The sequence below is a fragment of the Anastrepha obliqua genome, chromosome 4 (genome assembly GCF_027943255.1).
Source record: "Anastrepha obliqua isolate idAnaObli1 chromosome 4, idAnaObli1_1.0, whole genome shotgun sequence".
Classification (NCBI taxonomy): Eukaryota; Metazoa; Arthropoda; class Insecta; order Diptera; family Tephritidae; genus Anastrepha; species Anastrepha obliqua.
In genome coordinates, this window is record NC_072895.1 from 62,212,356 (window position 1) to 62,232,930 (window position 20,575).

The following is a 20,575-nucleotide window of genomic DNA, read 5'->3' on the forward strand; positions in this document are numbered from 1 at the left end:
AAACACACTCGCCTAAGCAAAAAACTCATATGAGCGCGGTGTAAAATCAATAATAGGTACAAATAGTGCCGATGAAACATTTTTGGAACTCACGCAAGTCGCACGCACAAACACGAATTGTAAAAGTTACGATGGTTGGGTCGCAATTTCGCTACATGTAAATGCTGACTGTCTAAATTTGAATTTAAAAAGAATTTTTTTAACAAATATTTACAAAAAACGCACTCACGAAAGAAAAACACGATTTGCACTAGACAACTTTTCCAAGGGAATAATTTGATTCCAAATTCAAGTGGTCAGCTCAACAGAGAAGCTTAAATTGTGATGAGAAAATAGCCAATGGGTATTTGTTTGAATAGTAATACAGCCTGAAATCGCACTTGGAATAGGCTGAAAAGCAAGTTCTGAATCAAATAAAGGTATAAATAAACATACATAACTGCACGTCTAAAACAAACAAAAACTTTGACAAATTCGGGTTAGATATAGGACACTTACACGAAACGCACGCTTTGTAAAACGTAACAAAAATAAGTAAAAACTATTCTTAGAGTTTCACTGCGTGTGCCGAATAAGCGTGCATGCATTCAAATATACCTGCAAAGCATGCTCACGCAAGTGTCACGATCGGTAAGATGGAAAAATACGTAAACGAGGAAAGCCAACAAATCCATGATTTTAAAAATGCATTTATAGAGCGCATTAATCGTACATGAAAGCTCACGAAACGTGATAATGAGGAAGTTCTCAAATGAGGTGCTTATTTAAATGTACCAAGTAAAAGCATAAAATACCACAAAACAACCAAACAACCAAACGCACAAGCAAACAGGGAATTGCGTATTATGAACCCATCAAAAAATAAATATCTGCAAGGTGATACACAAGAAACGCCATCAATGCAACAAAAGCGAAGCAATAGCACCACATTTAAATCTGCAAAAAATCCAAAGACTTACTTACATATATACATACCTACATAACTGAAAGCAAACACCAATAAGACTAATTACTAGTTCATCGAAATCGTCAAATCGTCAACTCGACCATTCGCAATCAACCAACCAATGCATTTAAATGCTGCCCATCGACTCAACGCTCGCTGCCAGCTCCACCAAAGCGTCGCATAGCTCACCACCTTACACACTACGCTGTCGGCCATCGCGCAGCGCCACCAGCGAGCAGCATGTCACCAATAATCTCGTGTTGATCACGCAGCAACTACAGCAGCAGGACAACAAGGCTGGCGGACGCGCTTCGGATGACGGCACCAAAGTCACCACAACGTCTGTGAATATACACACTTGCAATAGCAACTACACCAACCACAGTGCAACAGGAGTGACAACAGTGAGCGCCAACAGCAATGACAATCCAGGTGCTGGTGGCGGCGGCGGTGTTTGCAGCAGCAGCCATGCAGCAAATAGTTTTCGCAACAAAATACCATCGATCTCGATTATTCCATTGCCGGTTAGCAGCGTCGCCAGCTGTAGCAGCGGTACAAGCACAAGCACAAGTGTAGTGCGCACAGTGACCACCTCGAATAAGGCCACTTCGCCGCCACCAATCTTCAACTCACCACCAAGAAGCAATAGCGGCAGCACCGGTGCTAATTTGCAGTCTCAACGTCCACTACTGCAACACCAATACCAGCAGACAGATAAGTGCACCATATTAAAATTTGATGTACTACGCAAACCATCGGCGACCACAACCGCAACCGGTGATCTTTTGTCGCGCAATATCATCACAACAGCGCCAAAAACGCATAGTACGGCAGCAGCCGCCACTGCTACCGTCACAAATGCTGTGACCTTTGCCACGAGTGCCGAACGTCGTCAACAACACTTGCAGGCTTTGCAGCAATCTATCTTCGATCAGGAGATGTCCGACGATGCGGAAGCCGATGCGGAAATAGCAGCACTACATCAACAGGTGCTCGGTGGCAATAACAACATCACGGCGGGTAGCCAGCCAATTATCGTAAAGATCGAACCGGCGCAATCGTTTCACATCGTCGATGAATCGGATACGCGTGTGCTCAGTTTACCGCTGTCTGATGCGGATAAGGTGGGCGCCAGTTGGATTGATCTGAAGGATATTGCTGGGCTGCAAACCACCTCCGCTACACTGGTAGATGTGTGCTTCGAATCGCCGCCAGCATTGTTACCCGTTAGCGCCAATACGTCCACTTCGACAACCGAAGCAATGGTGCAGACGGCGGTAGACACAAACGGTGTTAGCCATGCACCAGCGGCGAAGAAGCGTCAGTTGGTTGTTAAAGTAGAGCAACCGGTTGCGGCGGCAACCGTTATTGAGACTGTAATGACACCCACGACGGCTGTAACTGCAGCTGTTACAGCCACAGCGCCCACAGCGTCTGCAACGGCTACTGTGACGCGGCTGAATGTTAATGAACGTAGTGTGCAGCAGCAACAACAGCAACAACCACAGCAATTGCAGCAACAACAATTTCAGAATAAAGGAACCACCACAACTACGGGAACTGGAATAACACCGTCCTCCTCGACGGGACTGAATGCTGGAGGAGCAATGACAGGTTTGTACTTTACGCATTTACTTTGCGAATATTTCTTAGAATTTTGCGTCTGTGTGTATGTACTTATAAGTGATTGAATTCATGTAATGATTTTTTAATGTACTTAAAATAAACTCCAACATCAATTAATCAATTCAATGCAGTGCCGGATCCACGGGGGGGAGGGGGGGGTTTTCGGGTCCGAGGGTGGAATTTCGTTTTGTATTGACGTATTTTTTTCGGCTGATTGTTTTACAGATTGTTCTACAGATTGTTCTAAAATTTGTTCTACTGTATTTTCCTCAAGGTTCGACTTCTCTGTGTTTTCAATCTAAAACAATAAGTAAGAAATCCAGAATTTGTAGTTTATTTTTACTTTCATTCATATTGTAAATTATATTGGAATTTTGAAACTAAAAATGATATTTCGTAGAGGTAAAGAACGTAAAAAGCCAACTACGTAGAGTGATACATTTCCTTAATCAAGCTCTGCATGTTGAGTTATAATAAAAATATGCACGAGTTAAAAAGATTTGGAGTGAAAACCCTTGTATACACAGAATGATTGTTTACAGTAAAATATCTTGTACAAAAAACGTTAACTTTTTACTTACAGTGGGTGCTCAAATTATTAGAATCATACTGTAGAGGAACAAATTGCCGAGTTTAATGACGTGTAGTTTGCAAAAATGTTAGGAAATGCTACTTTTTTGTATAATGTGAAACATTGTAGCAATCATTGCTTTGTCGAAATTACCGTTCGATATATTTGGCTTTTTGTGAGCAGCTTTTTGGAAGAGCAAAAAATTCAGGTTCTTAATTGGCCAGGAAACTCACCAGACCTCAATCCAATTGAGAACCTTTAAGAGTCAACAAAGACAGAAATATCGAAAGATAATATTACAAATAAAGAACAACTGAGCGAAAGACTGCAAAATATTTGGAAAAATGACGACCAAATAAAAACAAACTGCTTAAAATGCGTTGAAAGCATACCCAAAAGGATTCCGGTTTTAATTGCTGCACGAGGTGCTCACGCAAAATATTGATTTTTTGATTTTTTTTTTGATATTTTTTTAATAAAAGACTGGTTTGAATATTGTTTTTGTCGTATTATAGAAATTTAATAAACAACATATTAAAAATAGACTATTCTTTGATTATTATCAGTTAAATGGCTGAAACTTGAATTTTTCATAGTGATTCTATTAATTTGAGCACCAACTGTACACTGACTGTTCTTGGATACAAATTTTTAACTTTACCTGTTTTTCCTTCTTTTTTATTTTTGGTTCTGATTCTGGATCAAGGCGCTCGAAATAAGAAAATAATGTTCTCTTCATGTTAGGAGGCGTATTACAATCACATTAACTACTTGTCAACAAATGCTCGACACAATGTATTCTCCTCGTTGAAAGAAACAAAAGAATAGAAGCATGTTCATGCATGTTTAAAGATAGCCTAGTTATTCACCAAAAAAACTTAGGGAAAAATCACTCGGCGCCGTCATCGCGATTTCGTTGGCGCGCTATTTAAAATTTCGAGTTAACAGTACACAGGGTGTCGCCGTTACGATAAGGAAAAGCTGCAACGGCTCTTTCATGGTAACTTTCTTGCCGTTATATAGCAACACATGTTGTTAAAGAAAAGCGCAATTAAATATATAATATTATATATTATATAAACACCACCGTTTCGTTTGAAGAACTTTATTGGAGTGAATTGAGTCACAGTAAGCATTAATACAAGAAGAAGAAGTAAAGAAGTTACAAACAGGGTTGATATTTTTTTCGTACTTAAACTATACATGGTTGAATTGCAAGTTGGCTCCAACACATGTTATAATATATTGTATCTTAAATAGGCGTAATTATTTATGAAGGTGTCCCACGATGTATAAAAACCGCCAATTATTCTTGTAATTTTGAATCAAAGTCCTTTACTATTTTTAGAATTTTTTTTACAAGATATCTAGAGCTATTAGTTTTTTCATTGGCTAATCACGACATGCAGCGCGAATAATGCCATATTTTATTCACGAAATTGATTTTTAATAAAAACACCCTTCTAAAATACCCCGGTTCCAGTCTTCAAATTTAATATATTTCAGAAAAACGGCATAAATGCTTTTGGCTAGAGGCGATTGGGAGAGTAGCCTTCAGGGCAAATACCAGTTTGTCAGTTGAATGAAATTTAATAGGTACACCCGCGCCTTAGTGCGCGTCTCCCGGTGAATGTCATTTATTGTCTGTCTAAATACTGTCTGGTCCAGTAAATGTCTGTTAGTTTTGCCCTGGATTTTGTCGGCTTAATTTAATAGGTATCTCCTGACGTGCCTAGCAGGCGACTCTGGCTCAAGCAGATATCTGCAAGGGTGAAACCTGCGGTAGCACCCTAACAGGAACTGCTTTCTGAGCAGTTTATTGTGCTCCATTACAGGGAGCATCTGTGCCTCATCGTGAAGGTGTTGAAGAGGGGACATCAGGAGGCAACCCGTCACTATCCGAAAGGCATTGTTTTGTCAAGACTGGAGCTTTATACACTGCGTGTCACTGGTTCCAGGCGACCAGACAGGCGCAGCATAGTTCAGAACCGGACGATCAATTGCCTTAAATGTCGATAGCAGCAATTCTTTGTCTATGCCACAAGTGCTGCCGGCAAGCGATTTGAGGACCTTGTTGCGATTTTGGACTTTAGTGGCAATTGCGGTTGTGTGCGCAGAGAAGTAGAGCAAACTGTCGAAGGTTACACACAAAATTTTGGGATTGTTTGCAGTCGGAATTGGTGTGTCATTGACTTTTACCCTGAGTTGCAGTTTGCCCTTCTTTGTCCAGGTGGTAAAGAGGGTCGCCGTGGACTTAGTGGGGTGAAGGTGGAGATTCCTCGCGGTAAAAAAGCGAGAAAAGTTGTTAAGGTAGACGTAAGCAAGCCCTGCCTAGTGAACCGTTAAACGGAACTCGTCTTCAATACTCGTTATAGGCTGACATTAAAACAAAATTGAAAACTTATTTAAGAAGCATAGCAAAGCACGCCAAATTTGCACTTTACCCGTGCAGCTCAAAGGTTCAAAAGGAAATCAAAAATAGCAAACGTTCACGATAAAATATTTGTCATTTTAAAGCATGCGAGCTACGGTGCTGTCGTATCTTTCGCAATGCCCACCATGACAAGTAATTCATGGCAATTTGCAAGCACCGTTTACTTAATCGATCTTCATCTCTAGCCGATATTTGTCGCAGTAAAAGTACGGTTTTTATTATTACAGAACATTACACAAAAATATACAGTTCTTAAAATTGTATTCATGTACATCTTTATTGGCTAGCTGTAAATCAATAGTTGTTAAAAAATATATTGTATATTTACTATGAAAATCACCTGGCCCGTTCGAAAACCGTTCTAACCGTTCAACACTTTGCGCTAAATATTAGTTTAATGATTACCCAAAAATTAAGGCAATTAACTCATAAATCGAAACTGTTGTTTTGCTATTTTAGCGTTTGTTATTATTGTGATTTAATTGCAAAATCATCATCAACAGCAACCAACGTTAAAATGCCATGGTTGGAATACATACCCCGCGTGGTTTCACCGCCGCAAAACGCAAGAACTGCAAAAGCACGTAACAGTAATGCCAAAGTAGTTAACGAGAAAAACTCACACACACACGTACATATGCAAGCTTTAAAAGCAAGAAAAATAGCAAGAAATTAGCAAATATCAGAATGGAGTACTTACATATATGCAGAAGAAAAAATTAAGAACTGCAATTTCAACCTGTAAAATAACACACGTAATCGCAAAATCCCCAAGAAGATTTCTCCATGCTCGTGTGGGAATGTGTGTATCTGTGTATGTGAGCGTGTATATTTATACACGTGCACGGCTGTGTATACTCGTACATGTGTATGTGTTGGTGCAAACATTTATTGGCTATTCACCTTTGCGTGGTGCGCTTTCAAGTGTCCCACTTTCCACACTGATCCAACTAATACGCGAACAACCGCAAGCAACAACAGCAATAAGCGGCAATCGGCAAGAATGGACAAAAAGCTAACAGCCACAGAACCGACACGTTCTAACACACACACACATACACGCACATACGAAAAACATAACTGCGTCAAGAAGACGTTTCTTCGGCTTTAGCTGCAACAACTTCAGCTACAGCTACAGATACAGCTTTGGCTTCGTCTTCGCCTTCGACTACGGCTTCGACTTAACTTCTTTATGCGAATAGAGAACCTGAAGTTGGTTTTTGGTGTTGCGGTTCTTGCTGCATGTGACTTGTTGCTGCTGTCGCTGCTGCTGCTATTTGCTGCTGGGTTCGAATGCTTGAGTGTAATGTTGTTGTTGTTGTTGTTGTTGTTGGATTAGTGTTGGTTACTGGCTCATTGTTGGGTTCTATTATTTCGCGATTCTCAAATTCTTACACAATACTCGCCAACCGGCCGTTTCCCTCACTCGCCAGATTTCTTTCAACCGCCGTTGTTTCAACCACATCGACGTTATTCGTTTGCTTATGGCCAGGCCAGAACTCTGGCGCAGCACTAGAACAGTCAGCCTATGCTGTAGTCGATTGAGCTTAAGCTGGGGCTGAAATTGAAGTCGAAGCCACTGCTGCAGTTGGCGTCTGGGAATACGCCGTCGTCACAAGAACCAGAAGCGAAATACGAAGGCAGCGCTCCAACAGTGAGCTACATTACGGGCCACACACACATACACAAGTCGCAGAAGTCTGCCTATGCGCCAGACCTCATGTAAACATTCACATACACACACACGCACGTGCATCTGTATAGGTACATACATATATGCAGTTAGTGTTAATAATTTTACCGTAGCACGAACCTTAGCGGTAAAATATTCAACTACAAACTATACAGTTAGCTTGTCGGAGCTGTGTGCCAAAGACGGTGGAATTGCCAATAGACATGTAAAAAGAGACTCGAAGAACGCGCAAGACTAGCTTAGAATGATGAGCAGGCATAAAGACCTCCAGTACTTGTATGTATGTATGAATGTAAGTACGTATGTATGTAGGCGCTAAAGCAGTACATACCATACATATGTACATGTAGTAAAATAGAATGGAAAAAAGCGGCTTGAAAAGTGCTGCCGCGGAAGCCCACTGACTGCATAGCTAGCTGGCGGCTGGCTAACTGACTGGCGCACTAAGTAGTAACTTGGCTGACATTGTCTTGGTTGCCAAAGAAACTCGTGATTTTTTTGTGATTTATTTTTGTTTTTGTTTCGCATCAGCATGAGCATGGCAATCAGTTGAATGGGCGGAAAGGGAGCACTGGTTGCATGCGTGTTTAGTACAAATAAAATTAAATATCCCTATATATGTATAGGTGCTTACATACACATGTACATATGCACATACGAGTATTTGTGGCATTGTTAGTTGAACGGAGTTTTCGCGTCGCATGAATGGAACTAACTGACAGTTACTCGTACATACTGAATCACAATTACCTAAATGCATATAAACATGCAGGTTCTTTAATACATTTTCTGTGTTATTATACACACATACATGTGTAAGCTCACGTGCATATTTAGGCACATATACATACATACATGCATGCATGCCTATTACACCATGTTTTACAACTGTGCGTGTCTAGGTCTTCTAGTTATTGTGTAACGGTGCGTTGCGCATGCGCAACCTCCTTGCTGGCGGCAAAGTATTCAAATTCATATATTTTGTAATGCTTAAGTACAAAATGGTATGCACATACATACATACATACATACATATGTGCGTTAGCATATATGTCAATTGGTTAATGGCTGATTGCGCACTATCATCAAATTGTTCATTATTACGGTGCAAATAGTTGCGTTGTTTCTTTCAGCATACCAAACCCGGATCATAGTATATTTTTGCCTAATACAAATCTTTTGTATAATTTTAAATAGCACGCATTCAATCCTTATGCGGTCTTCTTGATTTTGTACAAATCTAATTTCTGGCTTAACACTAGAATGTTCGGGTCCTTTCACTTGCCCTGAAAGCAGTTTCTGCCAATTTCGATATATTACATTTCTAATGTTTATTTTTATTAGTTTGATTAGAGATTGTATTAAAACATGAAAAATCATTAGCTAAGTGTCCATTTACACGGGGAATAATTTTTTCGGAGGAGAAGGACAGCCGCGGAAGAGTAAGAGATTTTTTCTCCCGTGCTAGCGACACACTTTGTGCTTCTTATTCGCATTTCCAATCTTAAAGCAATTTTTGACAGTTTCTTCTTCTTTTTGTGTTTTCTTCTTTTGTGGGAGAAAGTTCTGAGTTCTGTGTTGGTTTTCAATCAAACGGAAGAACGATGACAAACCAGAGCGCTGCTTGGGAGATGCAGTAGGTATAATTTAAAAAAGTTATGGGACATTGAATTATAATTTTTCTCTCCCTTTTTAGATCCTCAAGTTAATTTTAAGTTAATTATTTATGTATATATGAAGAATTTTTAATTTAATACTTTTTTATTCAAGTACAAAAATTTATATATATATGTAAATAAAAAAAATAGCAATAACAAATCTATTATTTAAGAATTTGCATTCTTCATTGAAATATTTATGAAGTTGTTGACGAATGTACTCCGCTTTACATATTAGCGGGTTGTATTATAGAATATATCCGAAACCGAAGATGCTAAAGCAGTAAACGTCAAAATGTTGCCGAAAACAATTTTGCCGGTGTGACCGCGAATGGAACATGAAAAGAGAGATTCCAGTGTCTCCCTGCCAGATGTCGCCGTAAATCGTTGTGTAAATCGGCGCTAATGCGTAAAAGAGAAACAGTTTTTATTTCTGTTGAATGTTTAATATTTTAATTTGTATTTGTTCCTATAAGAGTAAATGGAAGAGGATCATAAAAAAAATTACCAGGCGCGTATCAGTTCTTTGTTAAAGTAAATGAAGTTGAAAAGACCATCACTTGGTAAATTTCTGGATCTTGGTATAATTTTTGATCCAGCTTTTACGTTTGATGACATAAGGCTTTTGCATCTTTGGCTTTTGTCAAGTGAATTAATTCTGAGTTCAGAGACTCGTACCCGAAAAAAATGTGTACAACTCTTTTCTTAGGTCTCCATTCGAATATGGATCTGTCACATGGAATCCATTTCATGCTCTTCAAAACCAGATAATTGAATGAGTCATACATCTTACATGGTGAGAATATTCATACTCGTAGAGTAAATTCAAGTTACTTCGTTGCGTTCGTTCGTGAACAACGATTGATTGGTCGAGTGTGTGTATAGGAGGGAAATGCGCGGGCAGAATTCTGCTGCCGAGTCCCTTTACCGAGTTTAAAGCATCCGGGTAATATGTCTTTGTATGGGAATATGTGGCAAATGCGCCACATTTATTAGGTGCGCAACTAAGTTCCCGCTGTTTGTCAATAGGTGCAGCCAGCACTGCATACTAGTCGATTCAAACATAACCTAAACGTCATAAACCAAGCTTAGACATATGGTAAACAAACTGCTTCGACACATTAGTGATTTTGTTTTGGTATCGTATACTTTTGGTTTTGTGAAAATGTCTGATTTTGTGCCGAGTAATCGTCATTTGCGGGAAGTGTTGATTTTCCTCTTTCATTCGAAAAAACGGCGGCTGAAGCGCATCAAGAGCTACAAAAAGTTTATGGGGATGCTGATTTAAGTGAAACAACGTGTCGAGATTGGTTCCGTTGCTTGAAAGACGGTGATTTTAATGTTGACGACCGTTCGCGTGAAGGAAGGCCAAAAACCTTTGAAGACGCTGAATTGGAGGCATTGCTCAATGAGGATCCGTGTCAAACACAAGAAGAGTATTAGGAGTTACCCGCCAATCTATTTCCAAGCGATTGCATGCTTTGGGAATGATTCAGAAACAGGGGACTTGGGTTCCTTATGAGTTAAAACCAAGGGATGTTTTCCGCCTGTGAACAACTGCTCCAGCGGCAAAAAAGGAAGGGGTTTCTTCATCGCATCGTGACGGGTGATGAAAAATGGATTCATTGCAGCAATCCAAAGAAAAGAAAGTCGTAGGGACTGCCCGGTCATGCTTCTACGTCGTCGCCTCGGCCGAATATTCACGCTGCGAAGGTTATACTATGTATTTGGTGGGTCCAAGTTCGTGTTATTTATTATGAACTATTAAAACCAAGCAAAACCATCACTGGGGATCGGTATCGACTTCAATTGATGCGATTGAGCCGAACACTGCGCAAGAAGCGGCCGCAGTTCGCGGAGAGGTATCAAAAAGTGATTCTACAGCATGACAACGCTCGGCTTTACGTTGCCAAACCCGCTAAAACCTACCTGGAAAAACTGAAATGAGAAATCCTACCCCACCCGCCATATTCTCCAGATATTGCTCCGTCTGATTATCATCTGTTCCGATCGATGGCAAAGGTCTAGCTGACTTACAGTTCCATTCATATGAAGACATTAAAAATTGGCTGGATCCGTGGATAGCCTCAAATATGAACAGTTTTACAGCGACGGTATACGAGATCTTACAGAAAGATGGGAAAAAGTAGCCAGCGATGGGCAATATTTTCAATGAACTTAGTTGCGCACCTAATATAATTAATTTTTAAGCAATTAAAATATATACATACCTTTCTTATTTTTCATTTCTTATCTTTTTCATTGGTTTTGGCATACATTGGCCTACCTATGGAAGCATTACTTCGCTGAAAATAACGGGCGGGCCATATAGCGTTTTTTGAACCACCTATTTTTTTGAGAATGGTAACACAAATGACATGTCAAATGTGTTCATAATTTACTTAAAGGTTTGACATTTACGAAATGGGATGCTATACGCCTGAACAAAATTTGGAAATATGGAAAACCTATTTCCAAAGTGGTTAGTCTTCTTCTTCTTTTCTGATTTTCACATCAGTGGCTACATCAAGAAGCAAAATTGTCGTATTTGGGGCTCAGACAATCCACACGTTACTGTAGAGAAGCAAATGCATCCACAAAGAGTCACTGTTTGGTGCGGTTTTTGGTCTGGCGGCATCATCGGGCCATTTTTTTTTCGAAAATGAGCGAGGAGCCGCGGTTACAGTAAATGGCGAGCGTTACCGTGACATGATCAACAAGTTGTTTCCAAAAATTTAAGAGGATGACATGGACGACATTTGGTTTCAACAGGACGGTGCAACTTGTACACTGCCAAAGTTACACTCGAACTTTTGGCTACCACTTTTGAAAACCGAATAATCTGCCGAAATTCCGATATCAATTGGCCGCCTCGGAGCTGTGATTTAAGCCCGTTGGACTATTTTTTGTGGGTAGCCGTTAAGGACAAATGCTATGCGAACCATCCAGAAACGATTGTTGCTTTCAAACACGAAATCGAAGTTGCCATTCATGAAATTGGAGCCCAAACAATTGAAAATGTGCTTAAAAATTGGGTTGATCGAATGGCCTACTGTAAAGACAGTCGTGGCAGTCATTTGAACGATATTATTCTTCATTCATAAATTACAATGTTCAATCTTCAAAATAAAGAAAAAAGTTTGAAAAAATATTGGTTAGTTTTCTTTTTATAGCCGATTCAAAAAACAAATTTTACATGGCCCACCCTATATTTTGGTTTGTCAATAATTATGTTTTGTATTGGAGCGGAGCCTGACGTCAAACTTGTCAAGGTGGCGAAAAATAAAGTAACTGTTTTGGTAAGATGCCACCTTCAGTTTTCGTTTCGCCATGCGCTGAACGCAGCTCGGCACATTTTGCATAAAACGAACATACGCACAAACACATGTTTTTAAGAGGTGTCATTTTTGGTTATTAAAAAATAAATGTCTAATTTTATTGATGCAGAAGGAAAGTAAAAATTGAAGAATAAATATTTCAAACGATTTGTTCAGTTTTGATGTGATGATTTTTGCTAGATTTTTGCATATTGTCAAGCCCCTTGCTTGAAAATTAAACTTCCCGGATAACTAAACTGAGAAATACAAAATATCCCTTGCAAACCAAAGCATTCTGTACGAAGTTATTACATTACATACGAATTTCGGGACTTTGTTTTATAAGAAATATAGATTATCCCACTCATTGGAACACGCGCCAATTCCAGTGCATTTTTGAATAAATTTCAATATTTGTTCTCTGAAGAGAAAATGCTAAGCACTGGAAAAACAATACTGCACTATATTTGGCTTATTGTGATTAAAAATATTCCTTGAAAATATCCTTCCTGACTGGTTTGGTCACAAACAACAACAGACCAATTTGTTTTATCCGAAGATTTCATTTATGTGTCCGTTGCAAGTATTTTAGTCTTAGAGTTTGGGATCAATTTTTCCAGCTATTTGAAGGTTTCTATTGCTATAAGAATATTAATGTGATTTGACCTAAAACGCATCCTCGTTCTCTGAATTTGGTTCCTCAGAATCAGATTCTCCACCCTTCAGAATCATCCTTGAGGAGCTTGGACATACAACAGGCTTTAAATAGAGTGTGACCCACAGGACTTCTCTTTAAAGTAAGATCCTAACCGGCATTTCGGAGCTTTCCCGACTGATTGGTCATGCAATCCCACCAACAACTACCACCACAACGTTTACGACTCTTCTACTTTAACGAAAAGAGTGGGATCGAGACACTGTAAGGCAAGGCGAGTCCATCGAATGGATACACAGACGGCTCAAAGCTCGAGGACAAGGTGGTACATTTCGAACATCTGGCGATGCCCTTTAGTTTTCGGTTTCCCGACTATTGCGGTGTTTTTCAGGCTGAACTGATGCCAATAATTAAGATTATAACATTTGGTCAGTGTGATACGATACCGACAAATGATATCTACGTTTTCACTGACAGCCAAGCAGCGATAAAATCCATCACAAAATAATTGCCAACCTCTAAGACAGCCTTGAAATGACGCACATCTTTTAACGATATGGTTAAGTAATTTCATCCGAAAGTAGTATCGGTACCTGGCCATTGTGACATGCAGAGAAATTGTAGGGCTGATGAACCAGCGAGATTCGGCACTACAGTCTCTAACGAATACATAGACACTGATACCAATGCTAGGCAATACCACCACAACCATGCAAGCGACTTATTTAAGGGAAAGTTGTAAGAATAACGAACGAAAGATGGTGCAATGAACCAAACAGCAGAATCGCCCGATAATAGTGGCCAACTCCCAATGCTTAACGCACAGAATGTCGACAGATCCAAAACAAGAAATAGCCTTAACACACTGGTTTCTATTACAACGCGGCACAGTCTTATGGACAGACACGTCCAGAGGCCAGGCGTGCGGGCGCATTATTTCTAGAGAAGCTATCTAGGTGAAGAAGAGGAAGTTATGAATTTGCACCTGCTGTGTCACTGTCCTGGTCTCGAGGACTCACCACTTTAGGTAGAAGATCTCAGCCCGGTTTCCTTGATTTCCAGATCTTCTAAAGTTTACTTTGATTTTAGGGAGAATAAGACACATTTTTCATGCGGCATCACAATGGGCTATGATCCTAAGTGTGTCCCATACTGGACAACCGCTTCAATCTAATGTACCAAAACTACTCAAATAGAAAATTTAACAATGACTATATTTTGGGGTTTTCGTTAGTTTTTAGCAAAAAGAAAAAAGATTGTTATTCGTACAACTACTAAAAGATTGGCAAAAGTTAAGCAAACGTTAATTCGCATTGATCACGGTCGATGGCGCATGCGCCTTCGCAAGAACTGCACACCAACTCATTCAATCAACCGAAGAAAAGCAAAGCAAAACGCAGAACGCGCAACCCAAAAGCGAACGCACACTGACAAACCAACACAAATTGGCGCATGCCAGCATTTCATATCCATAATTAGTAGCTAATACTAAAGTACACCATTGCTCCCTCTGCGTGCGTGCTGCTGCAATCACCTCTCATCCACCATCACCGGCTCATGCATATTTTCCTTATTATTCGAACTTTTGCAAAATTTCACATTTTTTTGTGACCACAGCGGGGAATTTTTGTTTCCAATTGGTTTTATTGGTTGTTTGTAAGCATGTGAGTACGTGTGTGCATACGCTTGTTGTTATTGTTGTCTTTTGCGATTTTTTACAATTCACCTCTGGCCATGTTGAGAGTCTTGTTGGCGGTGCGGTGGCTGGTTGATGGTAGACTAGCTGCTGCTGTTTGTGTTATTGTTGTTATTGTTATTGTATTGTTACAGCTGCAATCAATGCTGCTGTTAGTTTTGGCCCTGAACATGGTCGTTGGACTTGGTTTTGGTTTTTAGTCTTTGAACGCAACAGTGTTGTTTCACAATTTCCAAGCTATTACAAAACTATCTGCACACTATCACTTTTTTAGTATTTTGTATTTATTATAAATTCGTTATTTTCCTATGCGCAGACGTATTATATATTTAAATATATGCATACACAACCATACCTACGTATATGCAAACATACATACAAACACACACTCACATGACGTACACAGGTCATTATTATTTATCCAAAGCGCTTCGAAAGCGATTGACGATCGTTTCGACTAACTAAATTTAGTTGAACCAATAAACGAAAACGAGCCATCAAACCGCGCCAAATTGCACTAAATGAACGCTTGCTGGCAAACTTTGTAAGAGGCATGTGCCTGTGTGTGTGTGTGTGTGCGTGTTTCTCTTTCATAATATTTTATATGCAAAATTGATTCAAAAACTTTTTACAATCTATTAAATAGTTATTTATTTACTATTGATGGTGTTCTTTTTTAGTTTATTTTTCATACAATTTTTTACAAAATATATTTTAAGTTTTATTGCATTATATTTTAACTATTTCATTTTCGCTTTTTTCCATGTTTAACATAATTGTTTCAACCAAAGAAATCACAGCAGCGAAATCATTGCACAACAGTGCAAAATTAATGCTTAAAATTTGCGAAAATGAAGATTACAATATGTTTTGCAAAAATTTTCAACTAATATATGCATCAGGCTACGCGTGTCTATGGCTGTTTGGCCAATCCACTTGTATTAGCCAGTTCGAACAGGTATTTCAAGGGCGTGCTCCTTCAGCACCTCATATGCTTGCATTTGTATGTATGCACAGGTATACTTATACATATACACACATATCTATGTATCCATTTGTTAGATAAAGCTAATCACGAGATTTATGTGGCGACGTTACAAAGAAACTTAATTACTCCGAAACTCAATCTTACGATTTATATCGATTGGCCTCTCGCAAGTAAAGATTTTGAATCTTTCTTTTTGTAAGGGAAGGTTAAAATGGAAGAAGGCTCAAATGAAAGGGTGTAAATTTTGAAATGAAAAAGTTTTTTTTTATTTATTATACAATTTTATTTTATTTTCAAATTTTAGTTTCGAATTTGTGGCGAATTTGTCTATGAATTTACAATTCTTGCGTTTTCTGAAGAAGTTGTATTTTTCTCTTGTTAGATCAAGCGTCGAATGCAGCAGCGTTATCTGGGATCCATTCTATATGGGTTCATTTTTTTGAATTGAGAAGGTTCTGAAACGTTTTACTAAATTTGGCATTCTTTCGTTGGCCTTATAGTTTGCCTCCTTATAAATTGTATATGCCTTTTTTTAGCATTGCCAACATTAGAAATTCGAAGTAAAATTGCATCGGTAATATTTATAAGGAGCATAGCCTCGAATCATATTAAATGCCACTTCTTACTGAAGCTAATACTTTTTGATTGACCTACTCGTAACCTTCGACTCAGCAATAAATTTCATTTACCTAATTACAAGACCAGTGTTAGTCGCAATGAACCACTTACACGTTGTATAAGGCAGTCTAAGCAATTTTGTAAAAATTTAAATATATCTAAAATAATAGTTAACGGACCTAATATGATACCCTGGAGGACATCAGAGGTCGGCATAAATGCAGTGGAAGAGATTCCATCAATAATAACAAATTTATTCTATTGCAAAAAAAACTGAATGAAATCGCAGATAGAAAAATTTAATCGCAAGAATTTTATGAGAGATCCTGTCAAAGATTTTTAAGAAATCTGTATGGCATCAACCTGATAACTGGTCCTCTTCTTCTTCCTGATTTGCGCGATAACCACTTACGCGATTTTGGTCGAGTTTAGCAAAGCACGCAAGTTGTTTCTTTCTCGTGCTAACCGGCGCCAGTTGAACACACCAAGTGAAGCCAAATCCTTATCCACCTGATCTTACCAACGCAGAGGAGGCCTTCCTCTTCCTTTGCTACCATCAGCTGGTATCTCTTCAAATATTTTTAGAGCCGGAGCATTTGTATCCATTTGGATGAAATGACCCAGCCAACGTAGCCGCTGGATCTTTATTCGCTGCGCTATGTCTATGTCGTCGTAAAGCTCATCGTTCCATCGCTTGCGATATTCGCCGTTGCCAACGTGCAAAGGTCCAAAAATCTTGCGCAGAAACTTTCTCTCAAACACTCCAAGCGACGCCTCATCGGATATTGCCATCATACAAGCTTCTGCGCTGTACGTTAGGATGGGCATGATGAGAGCCTTGCAGAGTGTTAGTTTTGTTCGTCGAGAGAGGACTTTACCATTCACTTGCCTACTTAGTCCAAAGTTGCACTTGTTAGCAAGACAGATTTTACGTCGGATTTCCGGCCTAGCATTATTATCGGTATTAATGCTGGTTCCTAAATAAACGAAGTCTTTTACAACCTCGAAATCATAACTGTCAATAGTGACGTGGGTGCCGAGACGCGAGTGTGCCGGCTGTTTGTTTGATGACAGAAGGTACTTCGTTTTGCCCTCGTTCACCACCACACCCATTCGCTTTGCTTCTTTATCCAGTTTTAAAATCAGATCAATTATACAATTCTATTTTCGGCCGCCGTAGCCGAATGGGTTGTTGCGTGACTACCATTCGGAATTCACAGAGAGAGCGTCGGTTTGAATCTCGGTGAAACACTAAAATTATGGAAAACATTTTTCTTATAGCGGTCGTCCCTCGACAGGCAATGGCAAACCTCCGAGTGTATTTCTGCCATGAAAAAGCTCCTCATAAAAATATCTGCCGTTCGGAGTCGGCTTGAAACTGTAGGTGCCTCTATTTGTGGAACAACATCAAGACGCACACCACAAATAGGAGGAGGAGCTCGGCCAAACACCCAAAAATTTATATATATATTTGAAAAATTTTTTGTGTTGAATAGTTATAATAGTGGAAAAAAGAATATCTCTTTATCTTTGTCTGCATGGCTCACAAATACGAGTATTTCACTCCTGTATAAGAACTCGTATTAAATTCGTGAATGAGCCAACAGCTGTTCTAAAATCACGCATGCCCAACATTTTCTTAAGGGGGTGGTAGGGTTTAGCGCTAAAAAAAAACACTTTTTTTGAATTTTATACAGAAATATGGCTTAAGATACTTTAATAAAATCAGTTGCATGTTATTGTACATCTTTTCAATAAGTTTTTAAAAAATATTAATAATAAAATATTGACAAATAAGCCCATGACAGAGTTTTTTTGGAGATATGTTTTTCGAGAGGTGCTCTGCGGTGCCAATCGGCATTCGTCGTAGAATCATCTGAAACTAAAAAAGTCGAATTTTTCAGTTAAAGTATGACGTAAAAAACAAAATAACGAGCTTAGCATCACATGGGTTTTTTTTTGTTCACAATAATTTATTCCGTTTCATCATCGCTGCCAGCTGTTGCATTGTTGTGGCAATCACAGCTTGATTAAAAAGTATCGGGAAGGTGATGTTGATTGTTTTCTTCGATTGCCAAGGCGTAGTGCACCATAAGTACCTTCCATCGGGCCAGACAGTCAATAAAGAATATTATTTATCGATTTTAAAACGTTTGAGAGATGCTGTACGTTGCAAACGGCCGGAAATGTGGACAAACAATTCTTGGACTTTGCATGATGATAAGGCGCCATCCCACCGGGCCCAAATTGTGCTGGATTATTTGACCAAACACCAAGTAAATACCATCGTGCAAGCGCCGTATTCACCTGATATGGCCCCGTGTGACTTCTTTTTGTTTCCCAAGTTCATGTTACCACTTCGTGAAAGGAGATTTCAGTCAATAGAGGAGATCAAAGAGAATGCGAAGAAGAAGCTGAAGGCCATCCCTTCGTCGGCCTACCAGGGGTGCATGAAGGACTGGGTTAAACATTGGCACATGTGTGTTGCTTCAGACGGGTCATATTATTAATAAATTTTTTTTTTTTCGTTTTTGTAGTTTTGGTGGCAAACAAACGTAAAACGAGCATTTTTGGCGAAAAATTTCGCCATATTTGTAAGTGAAAAACAACCTTAAAAAAAAAAATTAAAAAAAAACAGCGGGGGGGGGGGGGGGAGGTATTTTTGATTTAGAAAACGTGTGCCAAATTTGAAAAGAATCGGTTGAATAGTTTCGAAGTTGTGATTGGCAGCGACTTTTAATAAGTCGTTTCGGGAAAAACGCGTTTGAAAAAATGACTCTGAAAAATTATCGATGCTCCGCATTCGAGGTAGAGTGCCTACGAAGGCTATAACTTTGAGAGTTCTGCTCCACTTAAAATTTTGACACAACATTCTTGAAATGATTTACTATAAGATGAGTGAAGAAAAAAAAATTCGATTTTGTGACCCTACCCCCCCTTAACGAAATATAGAGAAGTGCAGCCTCAGCTATAGAGATCCTGATACTAGGAACTAACTGTCTTACTCTATTTTTCTTTCAATTTCCTAGTATTTCTTGTGGTATGAAATGAAACTTGACCCGAGGTAATGAGTACTTTGAAACCTTCAAGAAAAATTTTACAATATAAATCTTAAAATTTATATGTTATGAAATTTTATCAAATTGAAGATCCAAAATAAACATTTTCTAATGATATAATTTAAAATGAATCACAATAAATCAACCTCTTTCGAAAGGTTATCATTATCGATTTTTGCAACATACATCCATTCACATGAATACATAATTAAATATACTCATACATATTTGTTTTTGTTTTGGTTTTTTAAGTAAACTGCATTCGCTAACAACAGGTTGACACTTCTTCACTTCAAAGTTTCGACGTTTGGCTACCTATTGCGACAGCAATGAAAATAGGCGAAGTAGAAGAGACAAAGCAAAAACAAATATCTAATTTGCACATATGTATGTATGTATGTACCTATGTATGCATAGTTTCCATACTAATATCTGTGGACTAAAGTCCACACAAATGCACACTCATGTAAATATATGTAATTTACTACGTCTGAATTTGCAATGTGTCATAAAACTTTTCACAAACGTATACATACATATGTACGCACATATACATATATGTACATAAATATAAATATGTATAAATGCAATCTACACACGGTTCTAGCTTAGGCGCAAAAATAAATTCCCTTGCATACAATTCACGTATATATTTATGTTATAACCTATGTATGTATGTATATGTACTTGCTTATATATGTGGATGAATATGCATGCTAGCAACTTGTCCGCAAAATGTAGGGCAATAGGATAGGTCAGTGCAGATGCGTTTACTGCCAAACCACAGCGATGGCAATCTATGTATAAAAATTGCTTCAAATCGCATTGAAGGCGCAGCGATTGGCAAAGGAGCAAGAGGAAGACCCAAGTCATATAAATTCACTTTCGAAAGCAATGCATAACGGAACAACTCAACTTGAAGTTTTAAGGGGGTAAGGAGCATATCAGATTAGGCACATATTTATTTACAAACATATGTAAGTGTGTGTGTATGTGTGTGTGAAGAAATGGCATGCCAAAAATGAACTTGGATTGTGTTCTTTAAAGATTTACGTATATATGTACATTAGGGTGGTCCAAAAAAAATTTGTATGCTGCCGCCCCCCAAAATAGTAAAGAATGAAAAATAAAAAGACCCGTATTTTTTTTTTTAATCAGACCATATTTAATGGTGCCGCCAGGGCTTTGAAATATCCCATGTATTTTGCATGGGAAAAAAATACTTTTTCGTAGATTTCATGTAAAAACCTGGAAAATGAATATATTTTAACCGGATACCTCAGTTTCTCTTCATAATTGGTCAGGGAATAACAA

The 20,575-nt window shown here is 38.7% G+C and overlaps 1 protein-coding gene across 1 annotated transcript in view; it reads left to right on the forward strand.

The window, feature by feature from the left end:
• Window positions 1-1,077: 1,077 nt before the first annotated feature.
• Window positions 1,078-20,575, forward strand: part of LOC129245538 (probable nuclear hormone receptor HR3) — a 99,694-nt gene continuing 80,196 nt past the window's right edge. The window contains exon 1 of the mRNA XM_054883746.1: window positions 1,078-2,560. Coding sequence (XP_054739721.1) covers window positions 1,078-2,560 — 1,483 coding nt within the window. The remainder of the gene's footprint in view (window positions 2,561-20,575) is intronic.